Source organism: Hirundo rustica, chromosome 7, assembly GCF_015227805.2.
Source record: "Hirundo rustica isolate bHirRus1 chromosome 7, bHirRus1.pri.v3, whole genome shotgun sequence".
NCBI lineage: Eukaryota > Metazoa > Chordata > Aves > Passeriformes > Hirundinidae > Hirundo > Hirundo rustica.
In genome coordinates, this window is record NC_053456.1 from 7,833,327 (window position 1) to 7,850,777 (window position 17,451).

General features: G+C 37.9%; 1 protein-coding gene across 4 annotated transcripts in view; it reads left to right on the plus strand.

Annotated features, from left to right (window-relative positions):
• Positions 1-17,451, plus strand: part of DPP10 (dipeptidyl peptidase like 10) — a 441,914-nt gene that overhangs the window by 374,318 nt on the left and 50,145 nt on the right. For all 4 annotated transcript variants that reach the window (XM_040069480.2, XM_040069479.2, XM_040069481.1 and 1 more), the window contains 2 exons: positions 5,996-6,048; positions 6,142-6,223. In XM_040069480.2, the coding sequence (XP_039925414.1) occupies positions 5,996-6,048; positions 6,142-6,223 (135 nt within the window). The remainder of the gene's footprint in view (positions 1-5,995; positions 6,049-6,141; positions 6,224-17,451) is intronic.

The window sequence follows — 17,451 nt, forward strand, 5'->3', positions numbered from 1 at the left end:
TATATGTTAACTTACTAAAAATATATAATACAGTTATTTTTTTCTGGCCACAGGCACACTGTATTTATATCAGTAATCCCTTCAAAAGATCTCCATAACCTTCCTGTGCTTCATTATATTTCCTCATATTCCCTCCACTCTTCATTTGGTCCTTGCTCATTATTTGTAGCTCATGGCATGTTCTGGATATTCCAATTTTCTTCCAAGGTGCTTAAATCCTAAAGGCAAAATAGGTGTAAAAATCCTAAAGGCATTTTCTGGATATTCCGATTTTCTTCCAAGGTGCTTAAATCCTAAAGGCAGAATAGGAAGCAATATCTGTTTACATTTCTTTTTCTAAATTGTATTTCTGAGCCTTTAGTGGAGGTTTCTTACAGACTGGGATTTTTGAATGAGATTCTGTTTGTCATTTTTGTGTGGGTACTTCGTTGCATGAGTGGCAGATGAATGATGGGTTACATTTTGTTTGGCCTTCTAATCACTTTACCACAGCAAAGGCCTTTTGGTTCAGTTTTCAGCATAAGTAGATTTTTCAGTAATTCTTCAAATGCTTAATTCAAGCGTAGAAAAGAGGATAAAGACAGAATCCTAGTCGTGTTGCTGTTTTTTACACTGTGCACGGCAGCCAGTAGCTCCTATGGCTGGCACCCACCGAGGGAGTCTGGGAACTTGCCAGACCATTTTACTAATGTTTTATGAAAGATCTTCAAAAGTGAGAAGGGCCACGGATGAACGGAGAAGTGAGTGTCCTTGGCGAGATGTCTTCCTGTTTACCTCCCTGCTTCACTGTGTCCTGTCCCCTGATTTCTGGGTTCACATGTGTTTTATGATAACCACTGTAATGCAGGTTATTAATTAGGAAGCATCACTTTTAGTTTTAGGTAGTCCTTTTTTTTCAGCTGGGCTTAAGAATATTTGTTTCTCCCTAACAAAATTGTTGTAGATGTGGTGGCCTGAAGAGATAAACAAGACAAGATTTGTGGGAAGAGGTAATATCTTTTATTAGGCCAACTGATGTAGCTGGAAAAAAATAGAAAAGCTTTCAGGCACAGAAAACCTTTTCCAGGTCAGGTTTTCTCATAGCTTTCAAATACCTAATAATTGACTTGTGCCTGTGAAGCAATAAAAGCAGTTTTTTGATCTTTCACTTTTTATGAGTAATACTGTTTGGGAGGCATCCGTATATTGCAGGTGTTAAAACTTTACCCAGCTAAGGTTGATTATTTTTGTCCAAATCTGATTAAATTCTTTAACTCATAGAACAAGAATATAGTCATTTTTCATTCAGACTAGTAAAATAGCTAGATTTTGGTTTTCATGGGATCAGAAGTGTAAATTAACCCATAAACGATCTGATACCTCATTGGCGAATCAGAGATCTGTGTGGTTTTGAACCTTATCTGACAAATTGCCTCTCTTTCCAAATCAGGGTATATGTTTGGAGATAAGTGGGATGGGAATGATGGAAAACACTGCAATTTCAGTTATTTAATGAGTCTTTCCTGCTTTTTTTTTTTTTTTTTTTAAACTAACTGGAAGGGCATGGCTTTTAAACAGTATGTTCTATTTGCTATGTACAGTACAAATAGATGGATATCTATGTTGTGTGCAAGCCATGGACACCATTTGAATGTTAAGCTTTGGAATTACGGGAAGTATTACTGCAGGTGCTGAAATTGTCAATGTATTTCGTTTACTCTCACCTTTTATAGTTCTTACTCAGACTGAGTGCTTTTATGCCCTGTGAGGTATCTTACTGGAATTTACAGAGTGTAGCAGCTCTGAGAACTGCAGAGCTGAGTTCAGATTGCAGGTGTATGTTTGGCTGAAAACAAAAATACAGGACAGTCACCCCATTACTTTGTAAGACACCATGCCAGAAAGAAGGCATCATTATTGTTCTAAATAAATAACACATGAAAGAATGTAATTGGTTTATAATACAGGAAATGGATAAAGGATGCATCAAGGTGTTTGGCATGCCCAAGCATTTTGGGATTATAATGCTGCAAGGTTCTAATGTCATCAGCTCTCTTCCATTTCCCTGGAGCTGAGAGCTTTCATCACACCATGAAAATACCACTACTGAGGTTTTCTTGGCAGCTTTTTAGCAAAAACACTATTCTACTGAGAAATGTTTTCCAAATTACCCAGGGACAGTGAACTGGATATTTTCTGGAATGTATTGCAGAATTAATGGACTGTGTTTGGCAGAGTGTATAAGGCATGGTTTTCTTGCATTGTGTTGGGCTATGCACTGGGTTCCATGGAATTATTTCATTTTTAGAAACTGCAGAAAGAAAAAATAATTCCTTGAAAGGTAGAGAATAAAGGACACATAAAACTCCAGAACTCAGTTGCTGAAAGAATCACACCTTCATCTAAATGTGTCATCTAAAAGTTCAGATCATGATTGATAAGTGTGTTTTTTATTGTTGGCTGTTAGCTGAATAATAGATTGTTATTTCAATACATTTTGACTGGAGCAATTTGTCTTGAAATTCTTTTGTCTCCTTTTCTTTTAGGTCCTTTGTAATGGAGTTCTGTAATTTCATCTTTTTCATATACAAATGCAGCTAACTTTTTCACTGTTGAGCAGCACCAGATGAAAGCTTGTCATCACTTTATAAACTGATAAAAGAAAGAATTCAGAAGAAATATTTAATATGCAATGGTTGTTACCGACTGCATTCTGTGGCAAAAGAAAAATTAACTAAATTGTACTGAGGGGGAGGTATACTGTCTGTCTGATCTAAAAAGCCATTTTCACAGTTCTTAATGTTGCAGGAAACATTTTCCAGCTTATCATAACAGAGCAGGCAAGTTATTTACTTGCCAGAAAGGCCTGAACCCTAGCAATCATACATGCCACTTCTGAAGTTAAGGCTTCTCACAGTGCCCAACCTTAACATCTATAATTATTTTAATAAATTCTACCAGACCATTTTCCTCTTCTTGTTTTCCTCAGCTGATATGACACTGTAAAAATTGCTGTATTGCATTTAATATTTTAAAAGGCTTTTCTCTCCTGCATTGCTTTTCTTCTTAGGGATGTTTTATGTGTCCATAATTAACTGATTCTCTCTGTACATAGAGGATGAGTGTTTTTCACTACAACCAAACCCTTTTCCTCAGTTTCACATCTCTTATTTTGGTCAATTGGAGCAATTCAATGGCCATGTTGAAATATAAGTTTTCTTCCAGTCTTTTGATAGCACCACAGTCAGAAGGCGTGGTGTACAAGAAATGTCTGAAAACATTTTGGAATGGGAATGGTTGCACTCTGGGTTTGACTGCTGCATATAGTATCCAGCCTTCTCTGTAAATACACTGCAAGAGGGGTCAGTGCTGCATAAATTACCAGGGTTTTTTCTGCTTGGCTGCAGGGCTTGCATTCCCCAAGCCTCTTCTGCAGAGGCCACAACTGGTGGCTGTGTGGGAGGTTTGATCCTGGTGTTTTGAGGGTTGCTGGTACTGCTCCCTGTGGTGCCAGATGTTGTGTGATGATGTTGGGGAAGAGCTGAGTCCCAACCGCGGACACAGATCTGTGCGAGAGGAAGCCAAACTGGTTAAGCCTTTGCACACAACTACAAGAGCTTCCTAAGCACTTTCTATAAGAGCCAGGCTGGAAAAAGAAAGCTCTTCTACATCCTTCTTTATTGATTTAATTTTGATAGTGATAGTGTTTCAGTGTGTGGCTCTGGCAAGCGAGATGAATTAGGAAGCTTTGTACTTGTAATTTATACATGGTGTTCCTATTGAGAACTAAACCTAATATGAGTAAATTGAGAAAAATGTCAGCATCCTGTCTGAAAGTGACTTCACTGTAGTGTTGATCTCCACTAGAATTGGAGCTCTTTCAACTTTTTTCAACAGATATTAATGTTTCTGCTTAAATGTTTAGACAGAAATGTTACACAAGGCAGGAGCAGAAATTCCACATGATATATGAAGTGTTGTTCTTGTTGTTACAGTATATTTTCTGTTTAAGCTGTCAGAATGACTAATTAGTTTAGCATTTCTTGTTGAAATATAGTCTGTCTAATAATTTACTTTTTAAATATTTCTATTCAAAATATTTATCATCCCTCCATACATTATCTTTGATACAATTGTCATTTTTCCCACAAGGGCAAGAGACCCATTTCTCTTCTTTGTAACTGTCCTTTAAAAGCTGCTAGCAAGTGCCTCTCTGGGCGTGCACACCCTGTGCAGAATCCACCATGATTTAACCATTTGTCTCTGTTTCAATCACACTTCTCAAAGAGGCTGGTACCTTGCATGACGAAACAGTTTATCTTAAGCTGTAATATAAAATGTAAAAAAGTTTGGGTCATACTTATTAATGTATGTATGATTCTTACTGAAGCAGCGGTTCTGACATTAAACACAATAGAGTTGGAAAATAGAAACTATTTTTGTTTCAAAGGGAAATTTTATAGAAGGGATATCAGCTGTTGCACAAAGTTGAGTTACTAATCTTAGAGACCTTTGTGGGATTCTTGCTGCATCAGCCACCAAAGGTTTAGGGCATGCTAAATTCTTGGCATGTGTTGGCAGGGAACTAACAATGAGAAGGGGGTCAGTGGCAAGATGTTTCAGATCACTCTTTTACTGAATGGCCTCCAGACAAAATAGCAACCTCTGAAACCTTCTCGTGCGCCATAGTGACAAATTCCAGTGGCTCTCTCCATGTAGGATCCTCCCTTGCCTGTTCTCTTTGAAGGGGACACTGAAAGGTTCCCAGAGCAGAAAATACAACCTGCAGAGTTCCCAACACATGTATCCATGTAAAGGTTTTGGGTTTAGCTGTAGCTGTCCCCATCTAACTGGGATTAGCCTGTCCAGAAATAAATCCTTCACATGCCAAGTGGAGGTGCTCTAACGGTAGACATGAAGCTGCAGTAAGTCTAGTGGATGTGATCTAATGTTTTTTTTTCTGATAGAAGTTTATATTAAAAAGAAGAGTTTTGCTTAGTTCAGTAATAATTAGTGGCAAATATATTTCTTATTCCAAGACCATGAAGCAATTTCAAATCCTATTAAAGCCAATACTATGGAATTACAATACTTTCATGATACAAGATGTAGAGGCAAAAAATTAGCTGGGTTAAAACCAATCAGTCAAGCCTGGAAGAGAGCAAAATTATTCACTGTCTGTATATAGACTAAGGTTTGACTAGCGAGAATGTGTAGTAGTTTGCTTTGATTTGAGCCCTTTGGTGTGGTGGTCCATCACATTACACACTGTAAGTGCTCTCTTGTTCCAGTCAGAGAATCCTACAGGTTCTGGATCCAGAAGTCACGGGTAACTTGCTCTTGAATGAGGAAGGTTCACTGAAAAATAGTTCTTTGTTTTACCCAGAATGACAAAAAACCTTCAACAGACTTTTCCTGGAAGACAAAGGAAGTCAGCCAAACCCAGACCAAAACTTATTTAATGAAAGCCACAGCAAACAGCCCCACTAAGTACAGAGGTTTTCTGTTCTGTGAGCTGCACCTGGGAGGTCCTTCAGGCTGTTCATAGCAGAAAAATACCATATGACCCTGTATTGGTCTGCATTTCAAGGACAATAACTGTGATGCCTGTGCAATCATTTTGACATAATTGATGAAGAAAAAAAATGTGTGTTTTCTTCCCCTAAGGTATATTCTCAGTGGTTTGGTGGTTTTGTTTTTGTGGGTTTTGTTTGTTTGTTTGTTTTAGGGGGGAGCTTTTTTTTTTTAAACAGGAATGCAAATTTTTCAAATTAAGACATTTTCTATGCAGTTGTACTGTTACAGTACCTGGTTAAATTAACAGGTGAATATGTATGTCCTTCCTACAGCTTTCAAAACCTGATTCAGAGCTATTGGTTATAATTGATTCAGTAAAACATTCTTCATTAATAAAGGTATTGGTGTTTACAGGGATTGAAAGATGGTGACTGCCCTCATTGTAGTCTGTATTTAATCCTGTATTTTGTCTTGTAATTATTATTCTTTTTTTTAACAGGTTTTTCATTCTTCTTATACAGCCTCATATGTGATTTATAACATACACACGAGGTAAGTCACATTGTTTTTTCCATACCGTGTCAGTGGTTCTATCCATGAGGTGATGCCAGTGTGTTCAAGTAAAAATGTTTCCCTTTTTTCAAGGGAAGTTTGGGAGTTAAACCCTCCAGAAGTAGAGGATTCAGTTTTACAGTATGCAGCCTGGGGTGTTCACGGACAGCAACTGGTAAGCACAGTCATTAAAAATGTATGAACTCCAGACAGACTGCGGTAATAACAAAACTGAAAGCTTTAAGATAAGTTGTGTTATGTATTTCTGCACTGTGCTAGTATGCTCCTATTATGGCTTTTAGGAGAGCTCTGTTTATTTGTTTATTTTTTATTAAAAATATGTTTTACCAGGCTGACCCCCAATAAGCAAATGGTTCAGTTGTTGAAAGAATCCTCTAAATATGCACTCAAGTGATTTTCAGGATAACCATCTTTATGGCTACTGCTATGTGGGAAGGAAAGCTAAAGGTGAAAAGCAGTTTTCTTTTAAGTGCAATATAAATAAAAACTGTGGGCAAAAGCTTAGCATCCAAATATGATGTGATGGACTCATGAAAAGTGATGTTTTCATTTCAGTATGAAAATTACTGCCAAGGTCAGTTGTGCTGCATTGAATTCATAATAATAAAACAAGATGCCATGTTTCATGTATAATTTTTTTTCCGGAAGTTTTACCATTTTTAATGAACATTAATCAACCTTGGTCATCATAACAAACGTCAATATAAGAAGAAAAAAACTTGTGGTTTTTGAATGGCAGTGATTTTGAGCTGACCTGTGTTCTTAGTTGAAGGCAAGAGACTGATTAAATCTTCAGTTCTGCATAAGAAATTCGGATAATCCTTGTTACAGTGTTCTAATAAGCTCATTAATGCCCCAGGCGTGATCCCAGGGCCTCCTTGCACATCCAGCTTGTTCATGTAGAGAGGCTGTAAGCTGAATGTCTAGAGAATATACCCTGTTGCTTTATATAATTCATCAAGCTGATTGGAAAGTAAAAAATATTTCTGGTTGGAATGTCTTGCATTAAGGAAGTGGAGGCAGGTGATAAAAAGTAATTGGAACATGCTTGGTATGTTTTAATAATTAGCCACATTAATTTATTAATAATGAGAGCGTGGCGACGGGATTAGTGGTAATAAATGTGTAGGTTATTTACCAGGCAGCATTATGGAATGTGGCAAACCACGCAGGTTGTAGTAGAAAGGAGAAGCATTTGCAAAATTGAACAGATTTAAGAAAGATTTTAATTAAATTGCAGTTTGTAAGGTTTGTCTGTGCTGATCAGAGGATCAGTAATCTAAAGCAGAACTAAAAGTAAGTGCAGTGATCACTGAGAAAATAACTTTTTCTTTTCCTGAGGTATCTGATAAGAACAGGGTCAGATTTACCAATCATAAAACTCAAAAAAATAAATCAGAATAATGCTGTCTTTACATGTTTTTGCTTAAAATGTCATTCTGAAAATATGTATGGATACTTTCAGATACAGGCACAGGTGGACTCCTATTACATCTCAGATCTGCAAAAAATAAGTGATAGTTTTAGGTACAACCTTAATCATCCAAATTTGAAAACATTGGCATAGTTTGTACTTGAGTGGGGATAACATTACTCATCTTTGTTAATGTCCCCAGTAAAGTTAATATCATGCTTTAAAAATATCTGCTCTACTGTGTGTATTATGCTGCCATATGGTCTGCAGAATCAGGAAATAATAACTTTGAACACAAAATCTTCTGTGCACCCTGAATGGTGCCAAGTGTTGCCATGGAGATGTACACCTGCAGGAACAGTCTACTGAAGGTGACTTTAGGAATTGCCAATTAGAGGGATGTCCTCTTGAAGCTGTTCATGCTGCAAAAGGAGGTTTCCAAAGTGACAGAAGTGCCTTGCTGCATTGCCCTCCCACTTCAGCAGCAAGCCAAAAACGGAGAAGGAGCATGAATGAATAAAGACTGCTGTGAGTAATGGTTGTTGCTGCTGTCCAAAGGAACATCTGCCTTGAGCAGAAGCAGGACAGAGAGTTCATTCCAGCAGAACAGGTTAGGCAGAGGAAAGATGTGTGGCTGAGGACACATTGCCACAACGGTTCTGTTATAAAATTTGTCATTGGAACAAACGCTGTATTAGTGGGGTTTGAGTAATACACTACAGGAAGCAAGCAGCAGTGAAACAGGGCACAGAGGAAGGCGTAAAGGAAGAGATCCATGAAAATCCACCAGTAGCTCTCAATGGAATGTACCTGGGCACAAACAAAGCTGCAGTCTCATAGACCCATACTGTCAAACACACTATGAGTGGTTTACCTTCCTGAACAAAACTTACATGTCTTTCCCATGGAATAAGGAAATAGTGATAATTCATGAGTAAAACAAGCCATGACATACTTACTCTAAATAAAATAATCATAAGGTATTAACCTGGGTAATCTCCAGGAGCCATTCTTTACAACTGAAGAACAAGTCGAGAACAGTTGGAGAAGAAATTAAGTCTATATACAAAAATTTGATGTAGCATGACCCATGACACGTGCTGAGTGCCATCACAGAGATAGTATGTGTGTAGTTCTCTGAAGTGAGGGGGAACATCCGCCTTCATCTGTGCTGCAGAAATGAATAACAATCCTATAGCCAGGACTGGTCAGCAAAATTAGCACAAAATGTGAAATACGAGGCACAGGTAAGTCTGACTGAGCCAAAGATCCCAACTTTACACTATAACTATTTGGAAATCCTTCATTAAATCCAAATTATAGGCAGATAAGACATGGACTTGGATTGACTATTTTTGATAGTTAGGCTATAGTGTAAAATAAGATGTTTCCAGTCCACAGTTCTACAGATCTAAGTAACAGTGCAGCCTAGATAGTTATCTTAATGTCTTCCAATGAGGAGGAATGGGCAAGATTTTCAAACAGATAATATAAGGAAAAAAAAACCCAAACAAACAAACCAAGAAGGAAAATATGTATGAAGCCATGAACTGCTTATTTCACAGACAGAATATGGCTGCAGTGAAAATATGCAGTATTTTACATCCTTGTGGAAAGCAAGCATCAGTCTAAGTTTACTGTTAGGAATAATTCCTGGGGCTGTCTAATGAGCTGGCATGCTCATGTGGCTAGTGAAGAACAGAGTTAGTTTTATGTCAGATCCAGGTGACTGAGCCACAGTACCGTTGTTTTCAAGCTACCACAGTGGTAGCAAGTTATTTCAGTTCCTTGCTATTTACCTAGAGTAGAAGGTTTTGTAGTGATTAAAAGGAAAGCTCAGAGAAACATCTGCTGTTTGAGTCATGACATTTTGGTGGTGAAATTGAAAATGTTTGCCATTGGGGAGAGGAAACTTTTATCTAATGAATTAATGTATCTTAAGGTCACATAGCTCATAAAATGAGAACTGTTTTCAAGGTCACACTCTTTAAAATGCTGCCTTTTAACTGTGTTAGAACTGTGCCAGTTCTAAAATACCATTTCTATGTCATAGTATGTTAGGGAGCTGTTTATGTATTTGCCAAACATTACTCATGTTTAAAATTGTGCAAGTCATTAGTTGATTATCTCTTTACCTCGCCTCCATAGCATCCATCACAGCAGCATTAAGTAATTCCAGGAAAGACAAACCCAACTAGAGATCTAATTTGTTTCATCAACATTTTTCTGCCTCCAGTTTATTGATTAAAGACCTCACTGCTTGTGTCTGAGAAAGAGATATCCCATACCTGGTGGTATAAAATATTATAATAAATAATAAAAGTATTTTTCCCTGCCTTGCTGGTAGTACATGTTGTTTATGTCGCATAAAATACCTTATTTCCCTTTATTCTATGAACATATGTCCATGCAAGTCACTTTGCCTTTGTATTTATAATAGATGTTTGGTGTTATTTATTGCAGTATGCTCATTTTTCTCTTGGTATAGTAAGTGTTTCTGAGGGGAGTTTGAGTTACATATTTGGATGGATCAGTGTAAATAATGATCTAGTGACTTACAGATGAATACCTATGCATAAAAATTAACATATTTTAACCAAACAAAATTCAAGAAAATAGTAAAACCATCCAGAATACTAAAGAAAGTGATTTTTTTTTTTAGAAGCTTTGTCAAAAATTGATGCTAACAACAAAATATAACACTATCAAATGTTAGGACTGAAGATGAGCTTTTGCAGTGCTTTGTTTTAATTTAGGTCATCATTGAGTTGAATTATCTGTTAGGCTGTATACCCTAAGAACAATTTAACTGTAGCTGAATTGTGGACTCAGGATGTTCTCATCAATTTTTAGAAAATACTTTAAATATTAGAAATCTGTAAATTGCCCTCATCTTCCAAGAAACCAACAGGAAAAAAAGGTTACTTGCAAATAATAGATCTTAGAAGCTGAAGCTTTTACATAAAGAATGAAAAAGATCCAGTGAAAGAGGACCTCACCTTGTATTGAAACTACCTAAAAACCAGCAGACAAAGAGAAACCCAGAAATAAACCAGAGCAAAATCTGCTTTAATTACATAAATAAATGTACCGTTTCAGGAACTATCTGCCCTTTTGCTTTGTGATCAGTCATCTCATCTTTATCCTTCTGTCTTGTTTGGGGCTTCAGTTTCTCTTCATTCCCCATCAATACCTGTTGCCCCACAAAAATGCAAATACCTCTGAGACTGTATTAACATGATACTGCCTTTTGTCAAAATTTTAGCCTTTTTTCTCCAACGGCTTTCAAAGACTACTTCAGATAAGACAAATAGAGCAGCAGCAAAGTTCTTTGATGTTGTATTATTTTCTGTGTACTCAGATAAGCACTGGACTAATTTTGGTAAATGAGGAATTAGCAGGATTGTTCTCGTACAGTTACCTTGCTCAACACATGCTTTAACAGCCATTACTTGCTGAAAGCTCCATTTACTGTTTGGACTATCCAGGTAATGTACAACTGCTATAAAACATGGTAATTTATCTTTCTGTAAAATATTTGCCATGTGTTGTCTTTTTGCATAATTAGTGTGGTGGGTACTTGGCACCCCCTCCTGGCAAGAACACTTGCATATGCAAATGAGGTAAAAGCTTAATTAATGCTAATGAAGTAAGTCCTAAATAAATATATTTCTTCTGCTGTTTTTATCTGCAAAGCCTTCTGCACTTTTGACTTACTGTATTTTAGATGAGTAACTTAAAATTACACATGGAAATGTCAAAGCTTTATTTCATCTTTCCTTTTAATGACTATGCTAATGAGGCAAATGGCAGTGCAACTCAGAGGAAAACGTCTGCTTGAATTTGTTCTGAAAACTAGAAATAAACAAGAACACTTCAAGGTGACATTAACCTCAGGTATGATACCTCATTTAAAATGCATGAGGGGTTCAATTACCAAACTTCTGTAGTTGAAAGCACATTTGGAGATCCTTTGTCCTGCTGAGGATGTTTCTCTGAAGGAAGAGAACTGTGGTTGAGCACTGCCCACCCAGCTGAGTCCGCAGAAGAATTGGAGTTACCTAAAAGACTTAGTTAAATTGTCATCCTCCTAAGCTGCTGCTGCTGCACATTGTATTTTTCTCTTGGATTTGTCAAACTATCATTGTAAAACCTAGATGGCTTTTGCCTTTTAATTCAAATTACTTGATTCAAACTATTCTTTGAAGAAAAAGAATGGTATGAGTTGTTCTGAAGTTATTCTACTGAACTGGTTAACATTTTCCATTATGAGTTTCTGGGTGCTCCCTCTACTTCAATATGGATCGGAGGAGCATTTATTGCATTTTCTCTAGTTCCAAAAGTGTTACTCCATCTGAAAGCTTTTATTCCATCTCAGAAAAGGGGAGTGGAGAATGCAGCCGGAAAACACAGGCAGTTTGGCAGAACAGGACAAATACAGTTTTACGTATGAAGGCTGGATATATTCAATAAAAATTTTGTGAGCTCTAGAGACCAGTACAACATTATAAATGGAGCAAGGCTAAGTTGAGCAAAGAAGTTTCTTCATCAATTTGCTCGGTGAAATACAACAAATGTGTTCTAGTATCAAAGGCAGTTTAAAATGATGAGTATTGAGGATTAGATATTGCTGGCCCCTTGTGGGAAGAGCCATTTGCCTGTATCTGAAAGAGGTGAAGAAATAATGAGAAAATCATATGTTTTATAGGGGCATTATTCCTCTACTAATGTTTTTCACATGAAACAGTAAAAGGCCCAGCAGCTTTATAGTGAATAAATCGAGAGGGGAGATAAAAGATGTTTCTTCTCTCTGGTTCTTTTTCTGTTATCACTGATCTAGTATTCAGCTAATACTTGAGTCAGTAGGGAAGTCCTACGCACCAGTAATGCATTTTTTTTAAATCCAGAAGCAAATATATTGGAAATTTGATATATCGCTGTGCTAAATCTCAAATTATTTTTTCACATGATAAATTGTGTGGGTGTATATATATATATGATATATGTATGTGTGTGTGTGTGTATATAGATATGTGTTTGTATGCATGCATATTTACCCACAGTCCCACAAAGACACAGAGGAACAAGTTTAACCACACATGTTTGATAGGAGCAGTCATAAGGACTTTCCCATGCAGCAGCCTGCAGGGAGCAATGGAAGCAGCAATATTTCTCATTGTATTGTTCAACATGTCAGTGTGTAACAAAGCATATCTGAATATTCACACTTCTGTCTGTTAGTTAATATTAAATGCAAGCCCAATGGCTCATAAAATAGGGCTGCTGTGCTTCTTGTGTGAAAAATGTGTGGCTTTCTCTAATGCGGAAACATGAAAATCATATTTCAGAAGTCTAAAATTCTTTGGAAATAGCCACCCATAAAAACTGTGGAGCAGAGGTTGAAATCTGATGGAATCCTCAGCTAAAATGGAGTTGGAAAAGACTGGGTTTTATTATGGACTGTATTTTTATATAACTCCAAAATCCCACCCAGAACCACTACATGCTTACCTGTGTCCCTGGACCATATAATCATGTAGTCACTTCATATTTAATGATTAAAAAAGGTACACCACAGGATGGAATGGAAAATTTGTCATATCTATCTTCTGGTAATTCAAACAGCAGTTTTATCTGACAAATAGGGGAAAAAAAAAAAAAAAAAAGCGCGCTATATTCTCTGCTCCTTAACTTGGAAAAGGAGGATTCCAAAGAGGAAGGCACCCAAATGTTGAAACAGAAGAGTTTGAAGATTTCTAATGCCTTTCTGGTTCAGGTTCTATGCCAGAGGTTGTTCTAATCAATCGTAAACACAACTTTTCTTTACCTTTTGTGAAGTGTTTGGCAGAAGACTTGTAAAAGACTCGGGAGTTTCTGTGGTGGTACCAGTGCCTACAGAGTTCTGCTAGGAACGGGTTGAGGTGGTAAAACCAACCTGACACAAACTGCTCTGAACTCTCGCTCTAAGACAGGTTCCTCCACCTCTTCCATTTATAGGTTCTGTTTGCTGTATGTTAAAATCTCTTTTTTCATTCAGCACGTAACATCCAACAGCGGTATAGACAGGTTTCTATCAGTGGAAGTGATAGTGACTGTCCTCCTCTGCAAGGTTCAACAGCTTTGGGTACGTTCAGTTCTCCTGGCTATTTCTGTCTATTTTAGCCAAGTCCCTCTTGAAAAAGAGACATTAAATTCCATCATCACCAGCCCATAAATGTCCTTGCATGTTTTTTTTTTCCCTACAGTGGGGTTATGACTCTCCCACTGTGTTTGTGCTGAAGGATCAGAGCTGATTAAACTTTTGCTGCACTGTGTTAAAGTGACTTAGGCTTTCATGTTGACTCAGCCTGAACCAGACAGTGAAATGCAAAGAACTTGTGGATTTGTAGTGTGGATGTGTAGTTGTGGGGAATGTATCTCCACTGGCAGCTCCAAGGCCTGGAGAATAAGGATTAAAAGGTCAGATGTACTTGTTGATATCTAAGAGAAATCAGTGCATTGATTTCCTTCTCAGTTTATGGCAGGTGACAGCGCATTTACTGAAACAGAAGGGAAAAGTTTTGTGTGGAAGGAAAGCAAATAGTTATTTTCAAGTGTTGTTTCCCAGACACTGGACTGTCCCAAAGAGATGTTCTGTTCTAAGAGCTAGTCGAAATTTCCTATTTCCTCCTTGTCTCATTCCTAATGAGATATTTTAAGACAAACTGTGTTTCTTGCATTGGATGTGCTGTGTGGAGTCTGTAACCTTGGATGTCATCCACTAAAATTTTAGCCCATCATAAAGGCAACAGGCAACTGGAACCCTGTGTGCCGTGGGGAGATGAAGGCACCTGTCCCATACAGAGAGATGTGTGGGTCAGCAATAGCAGCTGAAAGCACAAGCCTTTGTGTTCAGCTCTGCTTGGGTTTCTCGTGTAGGAGATGCTCAGAGGCACCCTGGTCTACTGTATTTCGTACAAAGTTCTCAGGGATTGCCTGCCACCCTAAAAATAGTAGAAGTAAATATGACTTTACAGCTCAAGAATTTCAATTGTGTATCTTTTTACTTTTGTTCTTGCAGTTATAATGCTACTTTCTTACATTTTGTCGAAGAAAACAGAGGATGTCTCCTCTGATACAAAGCCCTTGCAATTTCCTTAGATATTTTTCTGTCTCCCAACATTGCTTTTTTTTTTTTTTTTTTTCCTTCTGAACTAACTAGGTTGAAAAAAATTCAGTTTAGCTTGCTATGGATTGCTCTGTTGGGACAAAATTGAATGCTTGATATCAGTGTAAGATGAGCCTGAAATAACCAGAGATCATCTAAAAAGATTTTATGGTAAGGACAGATAATGATTTTGTTATAAGTTCCATGTCAGCTCATTAGTCAGAAGCAATCAGTCAGTATGAGGAAGGAGGAGTGTGAATTCCTGAGCATACACTGTTTTTGTGTGAGTCTATTCTTCACATCACTTAGAGATGGAAGGGCTGAGCAGCCCAACCCTCAGTGACATTTTGCACAGTGCTGCAGCCAGCAGAGCTCTTCAGGCAGCTCCAGGGGAGGAGGCAGCAGATCCAGACCATCAGCTTGGGGGAAAGGCAGTCTTGCTGTGATCTGTGCAGCAGATTTATGAAGCAGCTTCCTGAGTAGGTCGTAGTTCAGATATTACATGTGATTTTATTTATATAGCATATTACACTGTGTTTGCTCTCCTGGGTAAGCTGTCATGGGATGAGGCAGGGTGTGAATTTAGTGAGCATCGTGACCCAATATCATTGGAAAGGCAACATAATTAATGTGTGTTGAAGCAAAAGAGGGCAACGCTTCCCAGCATTTATTGGAAATCAAGGACATAAACATCAGAGTTACCATGGAGTTGCAGATAGTCTGAGATCATGGTCTGGTTTATGTCATGACATTAGTAACTAATCTTACAGCTGCATTATGAGTGCATCATTGCTATTGTTTACAGTAGATTTATGAACTATCTAAATAGCAATTAAATATAATAGCCTCGTAGATTGTTTGTGGTTGTTCAGAAACAATTGTGCTAACACATTACTGTGATGCAGTGGCATTAATCTAGACAGAAGAAAAGTGGTGCATCAATGTTCTGTTCTTCCTGCTATGTCTGGCAGTTTGATTGCTGCAAAAATAAAATTAACATATTGTAACTGACACCAGAAAAAGGTTGTGTATGACATTGGGGTGTCTGTACTTTGAGGTCTCCATGTCTCCTACTGATCAACAGCTACTTCCTCTCTCCCTTAATTACAACGTAATCTAAACATTTAAAGATTACTCTGAAAGAATTGTAGTGCAGGTCAATCACAACCTTTAGGAAATTGTTACCTTTAAGAGTGAATACAGTTCATATTGCTTACAATTATAATGATTTTGTTATTATCTATTATTTGGTTTCCTCCTAATTTGCAATGTGTCTGTTGATTTTTTGGAGCATGGACTGTGTAAGGGCAGATGCTTGTCCACTGCCAGGCATTGCTTAGGGAGCTCATGGTGCCTGTGGTGTCCAGTACCTGCATAATTTAGTGCTCTGTAGGGCAAGAGCTGGAGCAGGTCAGAGCTGAACTGCTCTGAAAATTTTTTACCAGTACAGATTGACCAGCAGAAGGAAAAAAACCAAAATACATCTGTAGAGAAGAGCTCAGAGCCATTTATGTGCTCCTGGAGACATGCAAAGCACCTGTACTGCAAACTAGATCAGACATTGTAGCCTGCGATCCTGTCTGTGAGAGCTCACAATCCAAATAGACTACAGATACAATGGAGGGGAAAGGAACAGGAAATAAAGCTGCTTTGCAATACAATCCCATAAAGCTTTCCTTGAAATTGTCGTCCTGTGACATATGTGATCTGTATAGAATATTTGTAAGATGTGAGAAAATAACAAAAGGCTTATGGAAGACGTCTGCGTAATTTTAAGTCATTAAGTCACTAGTGAATATTCTAACCTTCTAAAATTCACACCTATAAAAGCTTTATAAGCCACTTTTCTGTGGTGTGTATTATCTGAAGTATAATAAATCTCTTTGGTCTTAGAGATGGCTGGGGGACCTGTAAGAAAGACATTAGCAGGATAATCAGTCCCACTAGTGAAACGTGTTTGGGGTGGTAGTTTGGCACCTTGCATTTCACTTGCCTCTCAATGAGTGGGTGTAATCTTCATTTCCATGGAGCTTCTTCCACAGCTGATTACTGAGGGCAAGAATGGCAGACACCAACCCTTGATTTTGTTCCTTTTGCAACAAAGAGCAAAGTGCCTCCCAAAAATGCGGTTTGTCAACGTGATTTTGTACACAACGTGTGTTCGGTTCACCTGCATGCAGCAGTAAACCAACTCCTAATTTGGAAGTACTCCCTAGCATTGTCACAGGAAGTGAAAATGATGGTGTACGTGTTGTCCTGGCCATGGGCAGTTTGAGTGACCCCTGTGCCAGCAGAGTCTCCAGCAGTGTAGCTAAAAATGAGTCAAATGACATCACATCCCCAGGTCAGCACAGATCACAAAGAAGGCCACCTCTCTCCTGCTCCCAAATAGGACCCTGAAGGATTTCTGTGGCTCTCTCCACCATGTGCCCTGTGGCTCTTGGCCACAGAGGAGCTTTGGTACAGGCCAGGAGGTTTGGATTGCCATCGTGAAACTTCTAGCTTGATATAGCAAACTACTGTTCCTGTTCAGCACTTTGTGTCCAGTCCTTCTGGATGATGTTTTCTTCCCCAAAGGAGCATTTATCTTTACCGTGAAAGGGGAAAAAAAAAAAAAAAAAAAAAAAAAAAAAAAAAAAAAAAAAAAAAAATAGGGGTTACACTGTTGTTGCATTGGCAGACAAAACATGTAATCTTAACTACACCTTGTTTTTCAGCGGGAATTTGCTTCAAGTAAATAAGATTTTGGCAAGGAAAAAGAGCAGGAAGGGGTGCTCATCTTCTGTAAGAGTGGTTATAATAATGGCCTGACAATCTCAGT